The 15,408-nt window shown below is 41.9% G+C and overlaps 1 protein-coding gene across 1 annotated transcript; it reads left to right on the forward strand.

Annotated features, from left to right (window-relative positions):
- The first annotated feature begins 4,559 nt into the window (after positions 1–4,559).
- Positions 4,560–14,705, forward strand: LOC136538370 (outer envelope protein 64, chloroplastic-like). The gene is made up of 13 exons (XM_066530348.1): positions 4,560–4,934; positions 7,394–7,546; positions 7,719–7,843; positions 9,887–10,012; positions 10,145–10,327; positions 10,443–10,584; positions 11,243–11,402; positions 12,000–12,134; positions 13,085–13,285; positions 13,664–13,791; positions 13,895–13,946; positions 14,276–14,345; positions 14,441–14,705. The coding sequence occupies exons 1-13, from the start codon at positions 4,726–4,728 to the stop codon at positions 14,521–14,523; spliced, it is 1,767 nt and encodes a 588-aa protein (XP_066386445.1). The 5' UTR covers positions 4,560–4,725; the 3' UTR covers positions 14,524–14,705.
- The last annotated feature ends 703 nt before the right edge of the window (positions 14,706–15,408 follow it).

A 15,408-nucleotide genomic window follows, 5' to 3' on the forward strand; every position in this document is an offset into this window, starting at 1 on the left:
TGGTTTTCGAAGACTTCTTCAAGCGGGGTTTTGGGGTTCCAGTGCACCCTTTCCTTCAGGGGCTCTGTCTGTACTACGAGATTGGGATTTACAATCTGCATCCCAACTCGATTCTCCTTGTCTCCACCTTCATTCATCTTTGCGAAGCATATGGCGGCTTCCAGCCCCATTTCGACTTCTTTCGCCATCTTTTCTGTCTGTGGAAGAAAGGAAGCGACGGCTCGAAGATAGCCGGAGGTGTGTACCCCAACCTCCGTGACGGGATGAAGGCCCAGTACCTGCACTGCCCTTGGAACACGTCGCTTGACGACTGGTACAAGAAATGGTTCTACATCCGCGAAGAGCCGAACACGATCACACTGTGCGACGTGGGGTTTATTCCAGAGAAGAGGACAAGCTGGTCAGAGAAGCCCGAGCACCTGGAACAGATTTCAGAAAATACTTGGAATGATCCCATGGAAGAAACTGGATGGTCCGAGCGTGGTCGGGAGCTTCATTAACCGACGGATCTAGCCCTGCCAGAGGAGGGTACATCCTGGCTACGAGTACCAAGGTAGCGTAGACCCGACGAGGACGAGACAGGAGGCGCTTGATAGGATCGAAGTCAGGGCCAGAATTGGAGAGCTATTTAACTTAGCTGATCCAAATTATATCAGATTGAGCGACATCGAGCACGCTTTCAAGCTCGCCCGACCTCCCTCAAAGGTAACTCATCTTGCTTTGTACCCGTAGTCTTATATTGTAATAGGAACTTATTGTGTTATCTCCTTTTTGTTTCCCAAATTAATGGTCGGGATAGAGCAACCGTGTTCATGTTGCCACCCCCTGGTGTAGATTGGCCGCAAGTTGCCGACCCAACCGCCCAGACCAGCGCCGGGATCAAAGACGTCGACTGGGCCGTGCTCGGAGTTGGAGAGGAGGCAGCGGCCAAAGCTGCTGGTAAGCGACCGGCGGCCAGCAAGCGTCGTCAGGCGATCTTTACTCTGTCGGATGATGACACAGAGGAGGGAGAGGATGCAGACATCTTTCGACTCGTCCCTCGAAAGAGGAGGAGGCAACTGGAGTCGACGGAGCAAGGTGGCTCCTCCGTGCCGGTGGGACCCACATCACCGACCACTGCAGCGCGAAGGACAAGCAGCGGAGGGGTCGAGCACCAAGCCCCAGCGTCGGTGCTGGATGTAGAGGGAGACCAGGTGTCGCTCGCACAGCACGTGGAGCAAGCACGACCGAAGAGACGTGCCTTTGCCACATCATTCTGCGCTTCCAACATGTAAGTATTTGTAACTTTGATGTAAGCTTGCAATTTGTATTGATTATGGTTGCCTTCTGAACTTATCTCGGATGTACTAGTTCGGCATCCACCGAAAATTCGGACCAACTAGCCGGGAGTGGCGTGGCTCCGCCAACAATTTCAGAGAAGACTACCCAGCAGCCGGCCATGGAGGAACTCATAGCAGAAGGTCCGCCGGAGCCTCAGACCACAAGCAGTCAGACAACAGTCCCCGAGCAGGGGGTCGAGAGAAGAGCCGAGCCAAGCATAAGTGCTCCGAGCACTAACCCCGCTGAGGGCAACACCTCAGCACCAAGGGTAACGGAACAGACCGAGGAGCAGCAGCCGGAGGTGATAGCACAGAGCACGTTTGTCGATGCTACAACCCGTGGGAAGGCCATAGTGGTCGCAGAAGCTGCTAACTCCGGACCAGCACCGCTACCCGAAGAAGAGGCCGAAGAGGACGAAGTAGAGGAGGTCCTGGGCCGTCCACAGGACAAACGACAACATGTATATGTGTCGCGCTGGCAGAACGACCAATGGGTTGTTCATGAGGAAATCCCAGAAGTCCAGCCGCACAAAGACCACACAAGGACCTTTCAGCTGGCCAGCCCCAGCCGCGGCAACCAGCCAGCCCCCGGCTTTGAACAGTGCCCATATGGGTGGGCTGGCCAGCCCAGCCCCAGCCGTGGCATTCTCTCGTCTTGCTACAGTGCCCTGTGTCAGGTGAACAGTGTCGCTGCACTGTGCCAGATAATCTGGAGCGGTTGTGGGCGTCACCAAACAGACCCTTGATACTGTGTTTTCATAAGGATGCTGCATCTTTTTCAGCAGCTCTAGACTCCATTCTCCAGAGATCTAGTCCATCATGCCAGTGGTCCTTGGATTTAGCTATCAAGTACTGGTAGAATTTTCTGCAAATTTGAAGGAAGAGGAACAGTCTCTCTAATGGAGGGCATTGGTCCCCGCGCGGCAAATGCAAATGACGGATAGGTTCACTTCATATGGCCTCGCCGTACTGTAATGATGAATATGAAAACTTGATTAGCACGCTTGTGAACTATTGGTGCAAGTAAAAGAAGTTAGTTGAGGTAATCAATGTCAAAGCAAAACTAATTCTGGACAGATTTAAATAAAAAATAAACATTTCGAGTATTCTTCTCGTTTTCACGTGGACAAGAAAAAAAATGAGACTTTATTTCTTGAACATTTGGCAATTCGCATTCAACTTTTATGCTAGTGGTTAACTGGGCGTTGTGTTAGTTAGGTTTCTTGTGATCGAATGGGTTAAGTTCTTGGCTTGGTACAAATGCTTGCATCTTACTAAATTTTATCATTTAGTGTTTAATTATACTATTCTTTCAAGGAATGTCTATACAAGACAAGTCGACAAAGCATGTGTGGTGAGTTTGTCAATCTCATGATCAACATGTTCAGTTTCTCGGAGGTGCTCTAAAAACATGTTGTGTATGTGCGTGCTCATAAATAGCGCATGTACACGAGAGCACATATGTACTGTAAATTAAAAGAAAAACTTCCTTGATTTTTTTAAGGAATCCATTTTTGTTTCAAAACATAAAAATACGTCCATTCATTTCCTCACCATGTAAAATTGAGGTGCCTATGGTGCCCTTTATCAAAAAAGAATTGAGGCCCAAAGCTTCTCCTCCACTCACATGTCATGTGCCATACCGAGCCTTCTGCTCTTGCATGTATTTTCATCTCGTTCTCACATCAAGTGACCACCGGCCAATCCACTGAAGTGAAGGAGAAGACCACCAAATCACCGTGATGACTAGAGAGGTGGCCAAAGAGAAGTTATCGACGCAAAGTAGCGCCGGACAATCCGATGAAGGGTCAAGAGGAACAATGGATCATCATGTGAAGAACAAAAAAAATCTTCAAGATTTAAATAAAAAATAAGCATTTCAAGTATTCTTCTTGTTTTCACGTGGACAAGGAAAAAAGAGACTTTATTACTTGAACATTTGGCAATTCGCATTCAACTTTTATGCTAGTGGTGAACTTTGCGTTGTGTTAGTTAGGTTTCTTGTGATCGAATGGGTTAGGTACAAATGCTTTTAATTCCACTATTCTTTCAACACGTGTGGTGAGTTAGTCAATCCTACTATCAACATGTTCAATTTCTCGGAGGTGCTATAAAAGTATGTTTGTGCATGTGCGTGCTTATAGAATTACAAAAAAATGTTGTCATCACAAAAATATTTAAAACAGATTGTATTTGATGTTGTTTTTTGATTAAAAATGTCACAAAAATATTTAAAACCGATTCTAAATTCGCCGCTTCATGTTTTTGATGTTGTTTTTTTTTTCCCGTGGTGAGAACTTTGCCAACTGGACCCTAGTCTTGAAACTCAGGGGCTGACCCGCCGAGTTTTAGCATAAGCTGTCATCACGAGTAAAGCTTTACACTCAGAACATACTTCACACATGTACTTTATTATAGTTTCGTGCGTTGTTTGATGCACAATTTTAAAACCAACCTTAACAAACCGAGTTAAAGTTACAAATTATTTAAAATCAACTATTTTGATTTTAAAAGAAAAATAAATGTACTCCAACTGTTCCAAATTAAAATTTAACTTTAGCATTTTAAGTTTAACTAAAATTATAGAAAGAATTACAAAGATATATGACATTAAATATGTATACTATAAAAGTACAGATAATGAAGAATCTAATGATACTTATTTGATATCATAAATGTTATTATTTTATTATTTAAATTTGGTTAAATTTAAAATATTTTGACTCTTCACGAAAGTTAAAATGACTTATAATTTAGGATGAAAGGAGTAATAATTAGAACAATTTTAAAACAAGTCATCAAACTAGCTCAACAAGCTATCTTCCCCTAAAGGGCCCATTCGTTTGTAGCCCGAATGGTCTAGAATTGTTTCTCGCTAGGAACCATTCAATAATTTATACTGGCCTGAAATCAATCCTGGCATGGCATCGAACATTTGACACATGCATGGAGTATTAAATATAGACTAAAAATAACTAATTGTATAGTTTACGACTAATTTACGAGACGAATCTTTTAAGCCTAACTAGTTCATAACCTGACAATAAAGTGCTACAGTAACACACGTCCTAATGTTAGGTTAATTAAGCTTAATAAATCTATCTCGTGAATTACTCAGAAATTCTATAATTTATTTTTTTATTAATATCTGAACGTCCATTCAATGTGAGGCTCTTGAACTTTACAGCACTAAACAAGGCCTCGGTGTTTTAGGTCTGCAAGAAGCCAATCGCCCGCGGTATTATCAATCCACCACGCGCCCTCTTCTTCTCACGCCGCCTCGCCTTCCTCTTTCAGCCCTCGCCGTCCATCGTCCTCCTCTGCGCCCGTACGCTCGCCTCAAACCCCCCGAGCGCCGTGCTAAAACCCTAGCCCTCGAATTTCCCCTTGCCCGCTATCCTCGTCCATGGCGTCCTCAGGGGCCGCCTCTAACCTCTGGGTACTGCTTGGCCTCGGCATCGCGGGCGTCTTCCTGGCGGCGCGGCGACTGAGGCGCCCTGCGCGCCCAGACCACGGCGCCTTCATCGCTCGCCTCGAGCTCCTCCCGCCGCCCCAGCCTCCACCACCGCAAGCGCCCCACCCGCTCACCGGACTCTGCTTCGCCATCGCTGACGCGTAAGTTCCAGCGACCCCTGACCCTCGTGTTTGGTTGATTCTATGCTTTCGCGTCGGATTTGGATCGGTGGAAGGCTTTTTAGAGCTGCATGATTAGTTATTCGATCAATTGGATAATGCTAGCTTGTTATTGATGTCACGTATGATGTTGTGAGTGGTGGAATTTTTGGCTGGTATCACTGAGCTAGGGCGATACAAATTCATTTGACATGGTGCATTGGATGCCCATCATGCCAGAGTATAGTATGCTTTTGCTCTTACCTATTGCAGCATAACATGATTGTGTGTTTTCTTTAGCTTGCTCTACGTTGTAAAAGTGGATACGTTCTGTCAATTGACAGTAAATTCCCTCACACTAGACAAATTCGTGCATGACCTGCCTGAGCCAAAAGGGATCAACAAAGGAGCATGAATGACAGAGCTTGTTTTCCGTTGCAAATGTGGATATGCTATTGGAACCGAGTAAATTGCTTCACATCAGACAACTTTATGCATGACTTTCCTGATACCAAAACGAAGGCTGCAAAGGAACATGAATGAAACAGCGAAAATGCTCCTCATCGTGTGTCCGACGCATTGGTCACTCCTTCCGCGTAGGCCCACTTCTCCAATCCAATTAATTAAAACACACAGTTTCCACCATCAAACCTCCACCACTCATTTTCCATTGACCCCCTGCTCGTCACGCCTCATCCCTCTCCAATTCCCCATTTGCTTCTATCCACTCCCGTGCCCTCCTCTCTCCTCACACCTCATCTCTCCAAGCACCAACCTAGTGCTGTTCACACCAAATCCGAGATACCGGAGACGACATCTGTCAGGAACCAAACAGCAGCATCCATGTCCCCCTATTAATGCCACCGCCACTCTAACATGGAGAAGTTGGCTGCCATGGTTGCCGGTCGCGTCCTGCTCGGCTGCTCCTGCTCCCTCGCAGGTCAAGGAGGAAGTCAAGGGGAAGGGGAAGGTAGAGGGGCAGGTGGCATACCTTGGCATCCTTGGAGGAGATTATCATCGTCAAGAACAACGCCGATACAAGCCTTGGTGCCGTGCGCGGCAGCAGCACTCTGGCCACCAGAACCTCCATGGAGCACTTGGTGCGGCAATGCTTCGTTACTTTTCACGGAATGTTTCGATAACTTAAATGATTTGTTGCAATGGGTTTTCTTGGATGTTAAAAACTCAGCCCTTGGAGGAAAAACCACCCCAGGTATTAGGTGAAGAAGAGATTTTCTCGCTGCAGGACCGAAAAAACACCCTGAAGGCCCTATACACACAGGGCATCTGTCCAGGAGCAACCAGGATGCGGCTGCAGGTTACTTATATCTCTGCAGCTGCGTCACTGGAACAGCAGGGGTGAGGTTTTTTTTTTTAACCCAGCCCTTGAATTTCCGCACGAGAGCAACAGCACTGGCACAAGAGGTAGGCAGATGTGGAGGGAAAGGGATGAATGACAATAATCCCATTGTGCTTGGATTAATTAGAAGTAGATATGTTATCACTCGTGGATTAAATTAAATGAACTGTGGATCAAAGGGATAGGACAGATGGATGGCGGATGCTGCGTCCAGTGCCAGATCTGGACACAGCATCTGGGCGCTAGCAACGCCAATGGAACAGAGTTTTACCTGATGATGGGATTTGCAGTTACCTGCCATAAAAATAGACAGGGCTTTACCTTCTTTTAAAGTATGGTTGAAGTGGTTTGCATTGAGAACTTTGAGACATAAGATAGTATTCTACCAGTTTCAACATGATACTTTGCATGCCAACCATCTCATTGTATCTGCAGCAGTATATGGTGTATAAATGCTACTTACTTGAAATAAGGTATTCTTAAATCTAAACTGGTTTTAAGGAATAAAATAATTAGTCATTCATCATACTACTTTTGGCTTCTTGGTTATGTAGTGACCACCACCCGGTGAATTAGTATCTGGACCAAGGATAATATTGCTTCTACTTGCGTTTAAGAAGCAGCTATAAATTTCTTGTACTTTTTACCCTACCAAAAAATAATATTTAATACTATGCCAACGTATAGATATATAATATAGGTTTGCCCTCACTACTCTCTGAAAACGTTCATGTAGTTTTTTTTTTGGTGGGTGGGTGGGTTGGGGTGGGGGGGGGGGGGGGGGGGGGGGGGGGGCATTTTCATGCTATGCCATGCTTCTTCATGTCTATATATTATGGTAGAAAGGTTGCTGTTGTTTTGTGACACACTAGTAATTTCAGATCTGTAGGTGTTGATAAAATATTTGATAATTGTTGCACGCAAATCATGAGAAAGAAGATTTAATATAAATGCTTGCCCTACCTGGGGGTCAAATTTATTCTTCCAAGTGTTGCATGAAATAGTTACATGTCATTATTTCTGGAACTGACAACCGGTAGATCAGTAGTACATCTGCAATGGTGCTTTCTGTCATCTTGCATTATTTACCCTTGGTCTGCAGATTGCATGTCAGTGGTTATATTACAAGTTTCGGCAATCTTGAATGGGCAAAGACACGCGATGCAGAAGTGCAAACATCTCCAGTGGTTTCAGCTCTTGTCAATGGTGGTGCTATTTGTGTTGGGAAAACTGTTATCGATGAGATGGCATACAGGTAAAATATTTTTTCCTTGACATTTGTTTTGTAGAGCTGATTTCTCCTTGTCTCTTGCTGATTCTATTTTTATGCATATCATAATGATAACAAAAACTCGTTGCATTTACTAGGATATCTTTTTTATCTGTATTCTGTGTGTTTAACTTAATAATGCACATTATTCTTTCAGTATCCATGGTGAGAATAAATATTTTGATACACCAACAAATCCTGCTGCTCCGGATCGAGTACCAGGAGGATGTTCAAGCGGATCAGCTGTTGCAGTTGCTGGTGGAATGGTAGATTTTGCCCTAGGTGAGCTAATTCTTTTTTAATAAATATTTGTAGAATTTCTGGACAGCTTGTGCATGCTACGAGCTTTCTTTATTCAGGAGGCATTGGTTATTATTGGACTGAAGCTTTCTTAGTTATCTTAAATAAATCTTATAATATCACATGTGTTATGACTTTACGAGCAGTGGGAACCCAACTGAACCATCTCTATTCTCTAAGCTCCAAGAAAGAAAGAAAAGTGGTATCAGTTTGCATGCAACTCGTAGTAAAATAAAAAAAAAACATGCTTTGAATCTTGATGAATGCTTGCATATGTTTTTGATATTTTCCCCTTTAATGTTTTCATTTCACGAGAATTTGTTCTTTTGGTGCACTGTTCACACAATATGTTGCAAAAGAGGGCTTAATCCTACTAATCATTTGTAAAGTGCAATATAAGAAAGGATCATTAAGTTTTGATATAACAGTGAGATTTCTTTTCAAATGTTTAGGTTAGAGTTGGAATCATTACATATCTCTCTTAGTATGTGCAAATATTCTTTTCTTATGGTTCAGTTCTTGTAAAAAGTGTCTTTTATATAGAGTTGGTAGCTGTCAACTATTGTGGTGCAGCTCTGAAGTATACTGCATATGTGCTTATGTGCAGCTCTCTTATTTTGGTTTACTTAGGGTGTCTTTCTCTTATTACCATAGAACTGCTGCGGAATAACACACTGATCTTGATCCTATTCTGTTCCGTCATCTTTATGCGCAAACAAGCGTACTTTGACCAGACGCCCCCTCACATATCGAAGACAATTTTCAAACTTGACTTTGGCTCTTGGTCAATATTGAGCTTGGTGCACCAACCATTTCACCCAAAACCTCATGCTTTTGTGTAAAGGCGTGCAGTAATTTCAGTTTTGAAAGCCTTGTTTGACTTCTTTCCACTCCCGTCTAAGAAAGAGCATGATAGATCTCACCCTCACATTGCACACCATCGTCAGTCGTCCGGCATGCAAAGATTTTGGCATTCAAGAGTCGTTAAGTTTGTTCCCCAAAGATGGTCTTAAAAAACTTATTCTCGCAAACAAGCGTACTTTGACGCCCCTCACATATCTAGACTCCAGCCAGACGCCCCTCACATATCGAAGACAATTTTCAAACTTGACTTTTGGCTCTTGGTCAATATTGAGCTTGGTGCACCAACCATTTCACCCAAAACCTCATGCTTTTGTGTAAAGGCGTGCAGTAATTTCTGTTTGAAAGCCTTGTTTGACTTCTTTCCACTCCCGTCTAAGAAAGAGCATGATAGATCTCACCCTCACATTGCACACCATCGTCAGTCGTCCGGCATGCAAAGATTTTGGCATTCAAGAGTCGTTAAGTTTGTTCCCCAAAGATGGTCTTAAAAAACTTATTCTCAAAAAGGTCTTCAGTATCTTCTCTGCTAACTTTCAGGGATGACTCTTCAGTAGTATTTATGTCCTCCCAATTGTTCCACAGTCTGACAGTCTCTTTAAAATCATCAAACTGGACGAAATTTTGAAAGGATGGAATAAATTGTCGAATTTTCTGGTCATGAACCATCACTATAATGATACGAAGCTCTTATGCATGTCTGAGAAAAAAAAAAAAGAACCGTCAATATCCATGCGTCACAGCCATTTCCTTCTTGTCCCTTCATTACCTGGTGTTATGCTATTCACACTTTGAAATATGCATTGGGATGATGTCACTTCGTTGTTTATGCTGTGTCTTTGCTCATGGTAATTATTCAGTCAGATTGTGCAATGTATGATGTATAGAAGTAAAAAGAAAGAATATGAAGATCCTACCAGGGAACCAAAAACTGGAACTAACCTGCCCGTAAATACCATACTGGTTGGTAAGAGTTGTTTCCATACTAGTTTTGATTTTTATTTTTTGGTATAGTAGTTCTAATGTTTATGAAAAAACGCACACACAATATACCGAGGAATAGTGTGTTCAACAGAAAAAAATATAAATTGATTATACAGGATACCGAGAATAATACAATATTATTTTCATTTGATTAATGGTACAGAAAATGTGGTTCGGCAGGTATTGACTCGATTGGAGGTGTAAGGGTACCAGGTGCTTATTGTGGTGTCTTGGCATTCAGGCCTTCGCATGTTGTGGTTTCCAGCAGTGGTGTCATTCCTGTTGCGCCTAGCCTGGACACTATAGGTATTTGATGGAAGTATTTTTCTCCTTAGTGTGGAGTTTATGTCATGAGTGGCGTAACCTCTTTCAGAACCGTGCTCTGAATCCAATCTTTTTGAACTCAGTATGGCCCAATATTTTATTCTTCTATTACAGGTTGGTTTGCAAGGGATCCAAGTGTGTTGCATCGTGTTGGGCATCTTCTTCTTAGACTTCCTTATGCTGGTATTCACCAACCTAGAAATTTTTACATAGCAGATGATTGCTTTGAACTTTTGAAGATACCCACTAGGAGACTTACTCAGGTGGTGACAAAATCTGTGGAGAAGCTCTTTGGAAGTATGTGTTTACTACTTTACTCTTTGTGATTTCCTTCATTATTTCAAAACTTTTTTGGATTCTTTTCTGGCAGTTAACTTCCTAATGGTGAAGGATTTCTTGTTTATTTTATTAGGACAAGTACGTCGTGTGAATCTCGAAAGTTATATGAGTTCAAGAATATCCAGCCTGAGTAACTATTCAAATGGGCATAAGGACGGGGATTCGAAGTTCCCTCTGTTGCTAGCACTTTGTACCGCCATGAGATCACTTCACAAGTATGTGTCTTCCTAACAGTCATACTGTTGCTATTAAAGAAATAAGGAGTGATGGTTGGATGTGAAATATTATTTGTACTATGCAATCTATGTCTTCCAGTACTCCAGCAACTTTAGTTGAAGCTGCTTATAGGTTTTTGACACATAGCTCTCAAGGCCTGTTCGGAAAGATTGTTTTAGGATCCAAATAATTAGGTGTTAGTTGAAATGTTAATTAAATTAGAAAAAGTCGTTGAGCATTCCCCTTCTTCCGAAGTGTTGGAATATAAGTGAACTGCCCACCTCTCCCCATCATCTTAAGCTTTTGGGTTGAATTGGTCGGCGCATGCAACTCAATACGAAGGGGCCGTAAGTTGGACTTTTTACCTGCAGAGTGTAGTTGCAAATTCTGTGGTTTATAATTGCAAATCCTTTAGTTCTCCAAATGATTGCAAATTTTGTCCATGCACCCACCACATCTATTGTTAATTTGTTATGCCCTATCTATTATTACTTGCTTGACACTGAAAGGCTTTGTTGTTGTTGTTGTATCTATTATTACTTGATTGTAACTCAACTTGTCAGTTGTGTGTTGTAATGGTTAGCTTTTTCAATTTGTCATCCTTTAGCAATTTGGCATCATTTGGTGTAATAATGTTAATTCACGAATTGGATCCAGGCGGGAATTCAAAGATCAGCATATGGAGTGGATAAACTCAGTTAAGCCCGCTGTGGATGCTCGCATAGTCAGTGATTTGTCTGAGGATGGTGATTCAGATATTGATGGCTGCCAAGATGTGAGGAAAGAAGCACGCTCTGCTCTAAGTGAACTTCTTAAGGTACTGGGACATTGATTTCAGAATGGACTATTGTTTATTTGTTCAGTTGCGAGCTCATGATAGTGCTCGCTAACAATATTACTAAAAAATGTTGCTATGTTTTTTATTGCTTAGCAGTTAGCACAGTTTTATGATCAAGCTTTAATGGTTTATTAGAAACACTATGTGTGACCAAATTCTACTATTTTTTGTTCGAGAACAATTCTGTTCTTTGTTATCCATTCACAGTTGAATCTGATGCATTCCATGTTTTTTTGTTCTTACTAATAAGAATGTACAATTAACCACTCGAAGGAACATTGTAGAAAGTAATGTTTCAGCTAAGTGTAATACTGTAGTGTCTCCCAGTGTGTGCAACAACCGAGTTTACTTTTTGTGGAAAAAGAATCCTTTGTAAAAAAATTTCCTGATTGATCTTTGTAATGGATTGTTTTTTCCTTTCTCATGCACTTTTGGCAATACTGTTTGTGTTCTATGATCCATCGGTTTTCTGTATATATAGAAAAGTAGTACCACTGAATGTGCTGTTGTCATCTTACTTAATATTTAATAGTGTAGTACTAATGCCTTATTTTCTGATGATGTGCTAATCCACAGGATGATGGGATTCTGGTGATTCCAACTGCTTTGGGGTGCCCCCCAAAGCTTAACGCTAAGGAGCTCTCGTCTGAAAGCTACAATTCTCAGACATTATGCCTTATGTCTTTAGCTAGTATGTCAGGGTGTTGCCAGGTACAGTATTTCTGTAGACCATCTTTCACTGATAATTTGGGTTTACTAGCACATAAACTATGTGAACATGTTTTTTCTTCTCTTCCAGTGATCTGCTGAACCTTCTTTTTCTTTATGAGGCTGCAAGCTTGCAATCATTTGTCTCCATTGGCATTTTGAACAGGACACTGAACATTAGTCCTAAATTCTAACAAGCGATAAATATAATAACTGCTATCATGTCATGGACATAAACTAGCGAAATGCATGTCCTATGGTAAGCATAACAGCTTGTAGAGTGTCTGAAGTTTGTAGTTAAGCACTGTTGAGCCAATGAAGAGTCCTAGAGTGACGATCAGTTGATCTTTACACAGCATGAGTTAAGCTAGCAGAATAATTAAGTTTACTGAGATCTTCTATTGGGTAGGGCAAACTTTATTCTGAATGAAATAGAATCTTTGCAAAGTTGTTCCAAAGTGTAGCAGATTACTCAGACTCTAACAACAGAATTGAACGATGTTTGGAAAACAAGGGAAGGGGACAGATGATTTATTACAAGGGCTCAATCAGTAGCAGAATGCCAGACCTGAAAGTTCTCTCTTCTCTTTTTTTTTAAATTCTTTGAGTGATGGAGAACTGGAGATGCAGATACTATACTACTGCAACCTGCGTAAATGAAGCCACTACTCTTAGGACTTAGGTTTGAACCTGGGTGTGAATATAAGTAGTCATTGATAGATAGTGCCCCAAACATGCCCTTTTTTTTAGTTGATAGTGCCATGTCATACACTAATACTTATTATGGAATAAATATGCTAATAGAATTTGGGTGAATATTTGGGGAGTATGCATCTGGATAAAGATGATGAGTTTCACTATCATTCCTAGCTTTAGGTGCATAGCGTGTGCGCTTTTCCAGTAAGCACTCTTTAGATCTGTGCTAACACCCAGCTGTTTGATGACCATTTCAGGTCTCTATTCCTTTAGGTACACATGATAAGTGTCCCATTTCAGTTTCATTGATTGCTAGGCATGGCGGTGATCGGTTTTTGTTGGACACCACTCAAACCATGTATACGACCATCCAAGAGCAAGTGGAAATACTAGCGAAATCTAGTGTTTCAAGTCAACAGGCGATGAATGAAGAATCAGCTGAAGCTGCTAAAGAGAAAGTTAGTTTTTCTTATTGCACATTCTTGTAGGATGTAAAATTTTCTAACTCCTGTGCAGATCCTCTAGTAGCACTCTGGCTTAACAGCAATAAAACAATGTTCACTTAGAAGAACCTTATGGCATCAAAGAAAGTTAATTTTTCTTATTGCTCATTCAATGTGTCAAAGAACATCCGGATGGTAGTTCACTTAAGTTACATAGTCCTACTGTGCCAACAGTCTTCGGCATACTTATTTCTCATATGCCCTGTAACTATGCACAATCAAGTATTGCCACTTAGTAACACTATGTTGCAATATGAAGCAAATATTTCTTGTAGGATTAGTATGTTAACATTGTTCTTACTAGTTTTCTTTTTAATGTTTGCTTCTTGACAGGGTAATGCTGCATTTAAGGAAAAGCAATGGCAAAAGGCAGTAAATTTCTATACTGAAGCAATAAAGTTAAATGGAAAAGTGGCTACATACTACAGCAACAGAGCTGCTGCCTTTCTAGAACTAACTAGGTATGATTTCCCCCTATCTAGCACTTTTTTTCTTAAAAAAATTTAATGATTTGACATGAGTGTTTTTTTTAACACTTCTTTGTTACTCGATGGTTCCTTTCAGCTACCGTCAGGCTGAGGCAGATTGCACAAGTGCCATCGACCTTGATCCAAAGGTTTGGTCCTGCTTTTTTGTATTTTCGGCTTTTGCATTTTATTACAGAGCAATGTGCAATGGATGTTATTCTAATGTATTCAATACATGCGAAATTAGAATGGAGCCCACGATATTGCAATTTGTATTAGAACTTTATGGATGTGCTGTAGGGAAACATCCCAATGATTTTTTACTGTATTTATCATTAGTAGACTTCTTTGTTCAAATTTTTAAACGGTGTACACATTTGATTTTGGTTGATGTTTCTATAGGTAATGCAATTTTCTCCAAAATAATCGGTTTGCTATTTGCTATATATTCTAACTTCAATCCATTTGTTGTTGGTAGAGCGTGAAAGCTTATTTACGGAGAGGCACTGCAAGGGAGATGCTAGGTTATTATAAGGATGCCGTTGATGGTCAGTCTTTCCTTTTCCCCTTTAGTTAAATACTATATGCAAGGAATTGTCTGTTTGTTTGAACTGGATTTGATTGTGACCAGTCTTATATGCAGATTTCAACCATGCCCTTGTTCTAGAACCAATGAACAAGACGGCTGGTGTTGCCATTAACAGGTTAAAGAAGTTGTTTCCGTAAATATGAAGTTGAATTGTTTCTGCATGAAGATGTGATGACCTCAGATTGAAGCCGACGATGCTCTATGCTCTCACAAGGTACCAAATGATCACAGCTTGAGGTAGTGGGAACATATTTTGACACAGTGATCAGATTAAGGGCCAGTTTAGCTGTTTCCTCCCCCCCCCCCCCCCCCCCCCCCCCCCCCCCCCCCCCACCCAAAAAAAGTTTTGGAAAAGCAAAATAAAACTTTTTTGGGAGTTGGTCATAGACTTATATATAGTAAACAATGTCTTCAAAAGTGGTTTACAGGTGTCCGCGATCCCCACCATGTATAATATAATATGGTTTCGCCAATTATTTTTGTTCAAACGCTTTGCCAATAAAACTTTTTTGCAATGCTTACCTGTACCCATCTCTCTTTGCCGTTCTGAGCTGCAGCTTTTTTTGGGCTGCCACCGGTGAGGTAGCTCGTGGAGGCTGTTAGGCCGCCATGTGCTGACGCGCAATTGCTTCACCGGCTGAACCTTTCAGCCCTTTCAGTTTCGGTTGTTTGCTTGTTGCTGTCAGTGTCACTGAAATTTCCTGCATTACAGTAGCGGCTGTCTGCGTCAAATGATGCGTGCCTAATCGTATGTGGGTTGATTGGTTAACAAGAGATACCCCGTCCAATGCGTGGACGTGCAAGTGGACCTGAGGGCTGAGGCTAATTCCTGTTCCAATGGATGGGTGACTCGGTGATTGCTATTGTTAGGCGTAGGCTGTTGGGTTGGTTTTGGGCCATGTACAGGAGCGCTACCGTGCTCCAGCCTACTCAGCTACTGCTAGTGAGCTACGAACACTGGACGTTGCACGTTGTGTGGACCCAGTACTGGGATGTGCAGCGTGCAAAGATTCTATTCCCCG

This window comes from Miscanthus floridulus, chromosome 2, assembly GCF_019320115.1.
Source record: "Miscanthus floridulus cultivar M001 chromosome 2, ASM1932011v1, whole genome shotgun sequence".
Lineage (NCBI taxonomy): Eukaryota > Viridiplantae > Streptophyta > Magnoliopsida > Poales > Poaceae > Miscanthus > Miscanthus floridulus.

Coding starts and splice junctions, on each gene's coding strand:
- LOC136538370 (XM_066530348.1), top strand. CDS start 4,726: ATGGCGTCCTCAGGGGCCGCCTCTAACCTCTGGGTACTGCTTGGCCTC. Junction 13,286..13,663: donor CTGAAGCTGCTAAAGAGAAA/GTTAGTTTTTCT, acceptor GCTTCTTGACAG/GGTAATGCTGCATTTAAGGA. Junction 14,346..14,440: donor TTATAAGGATGCCGTTGATG/GTCAGTCTTTCC, acceptor TCTTATATGCAG/ATTTCAACCATGCCCTTGTT.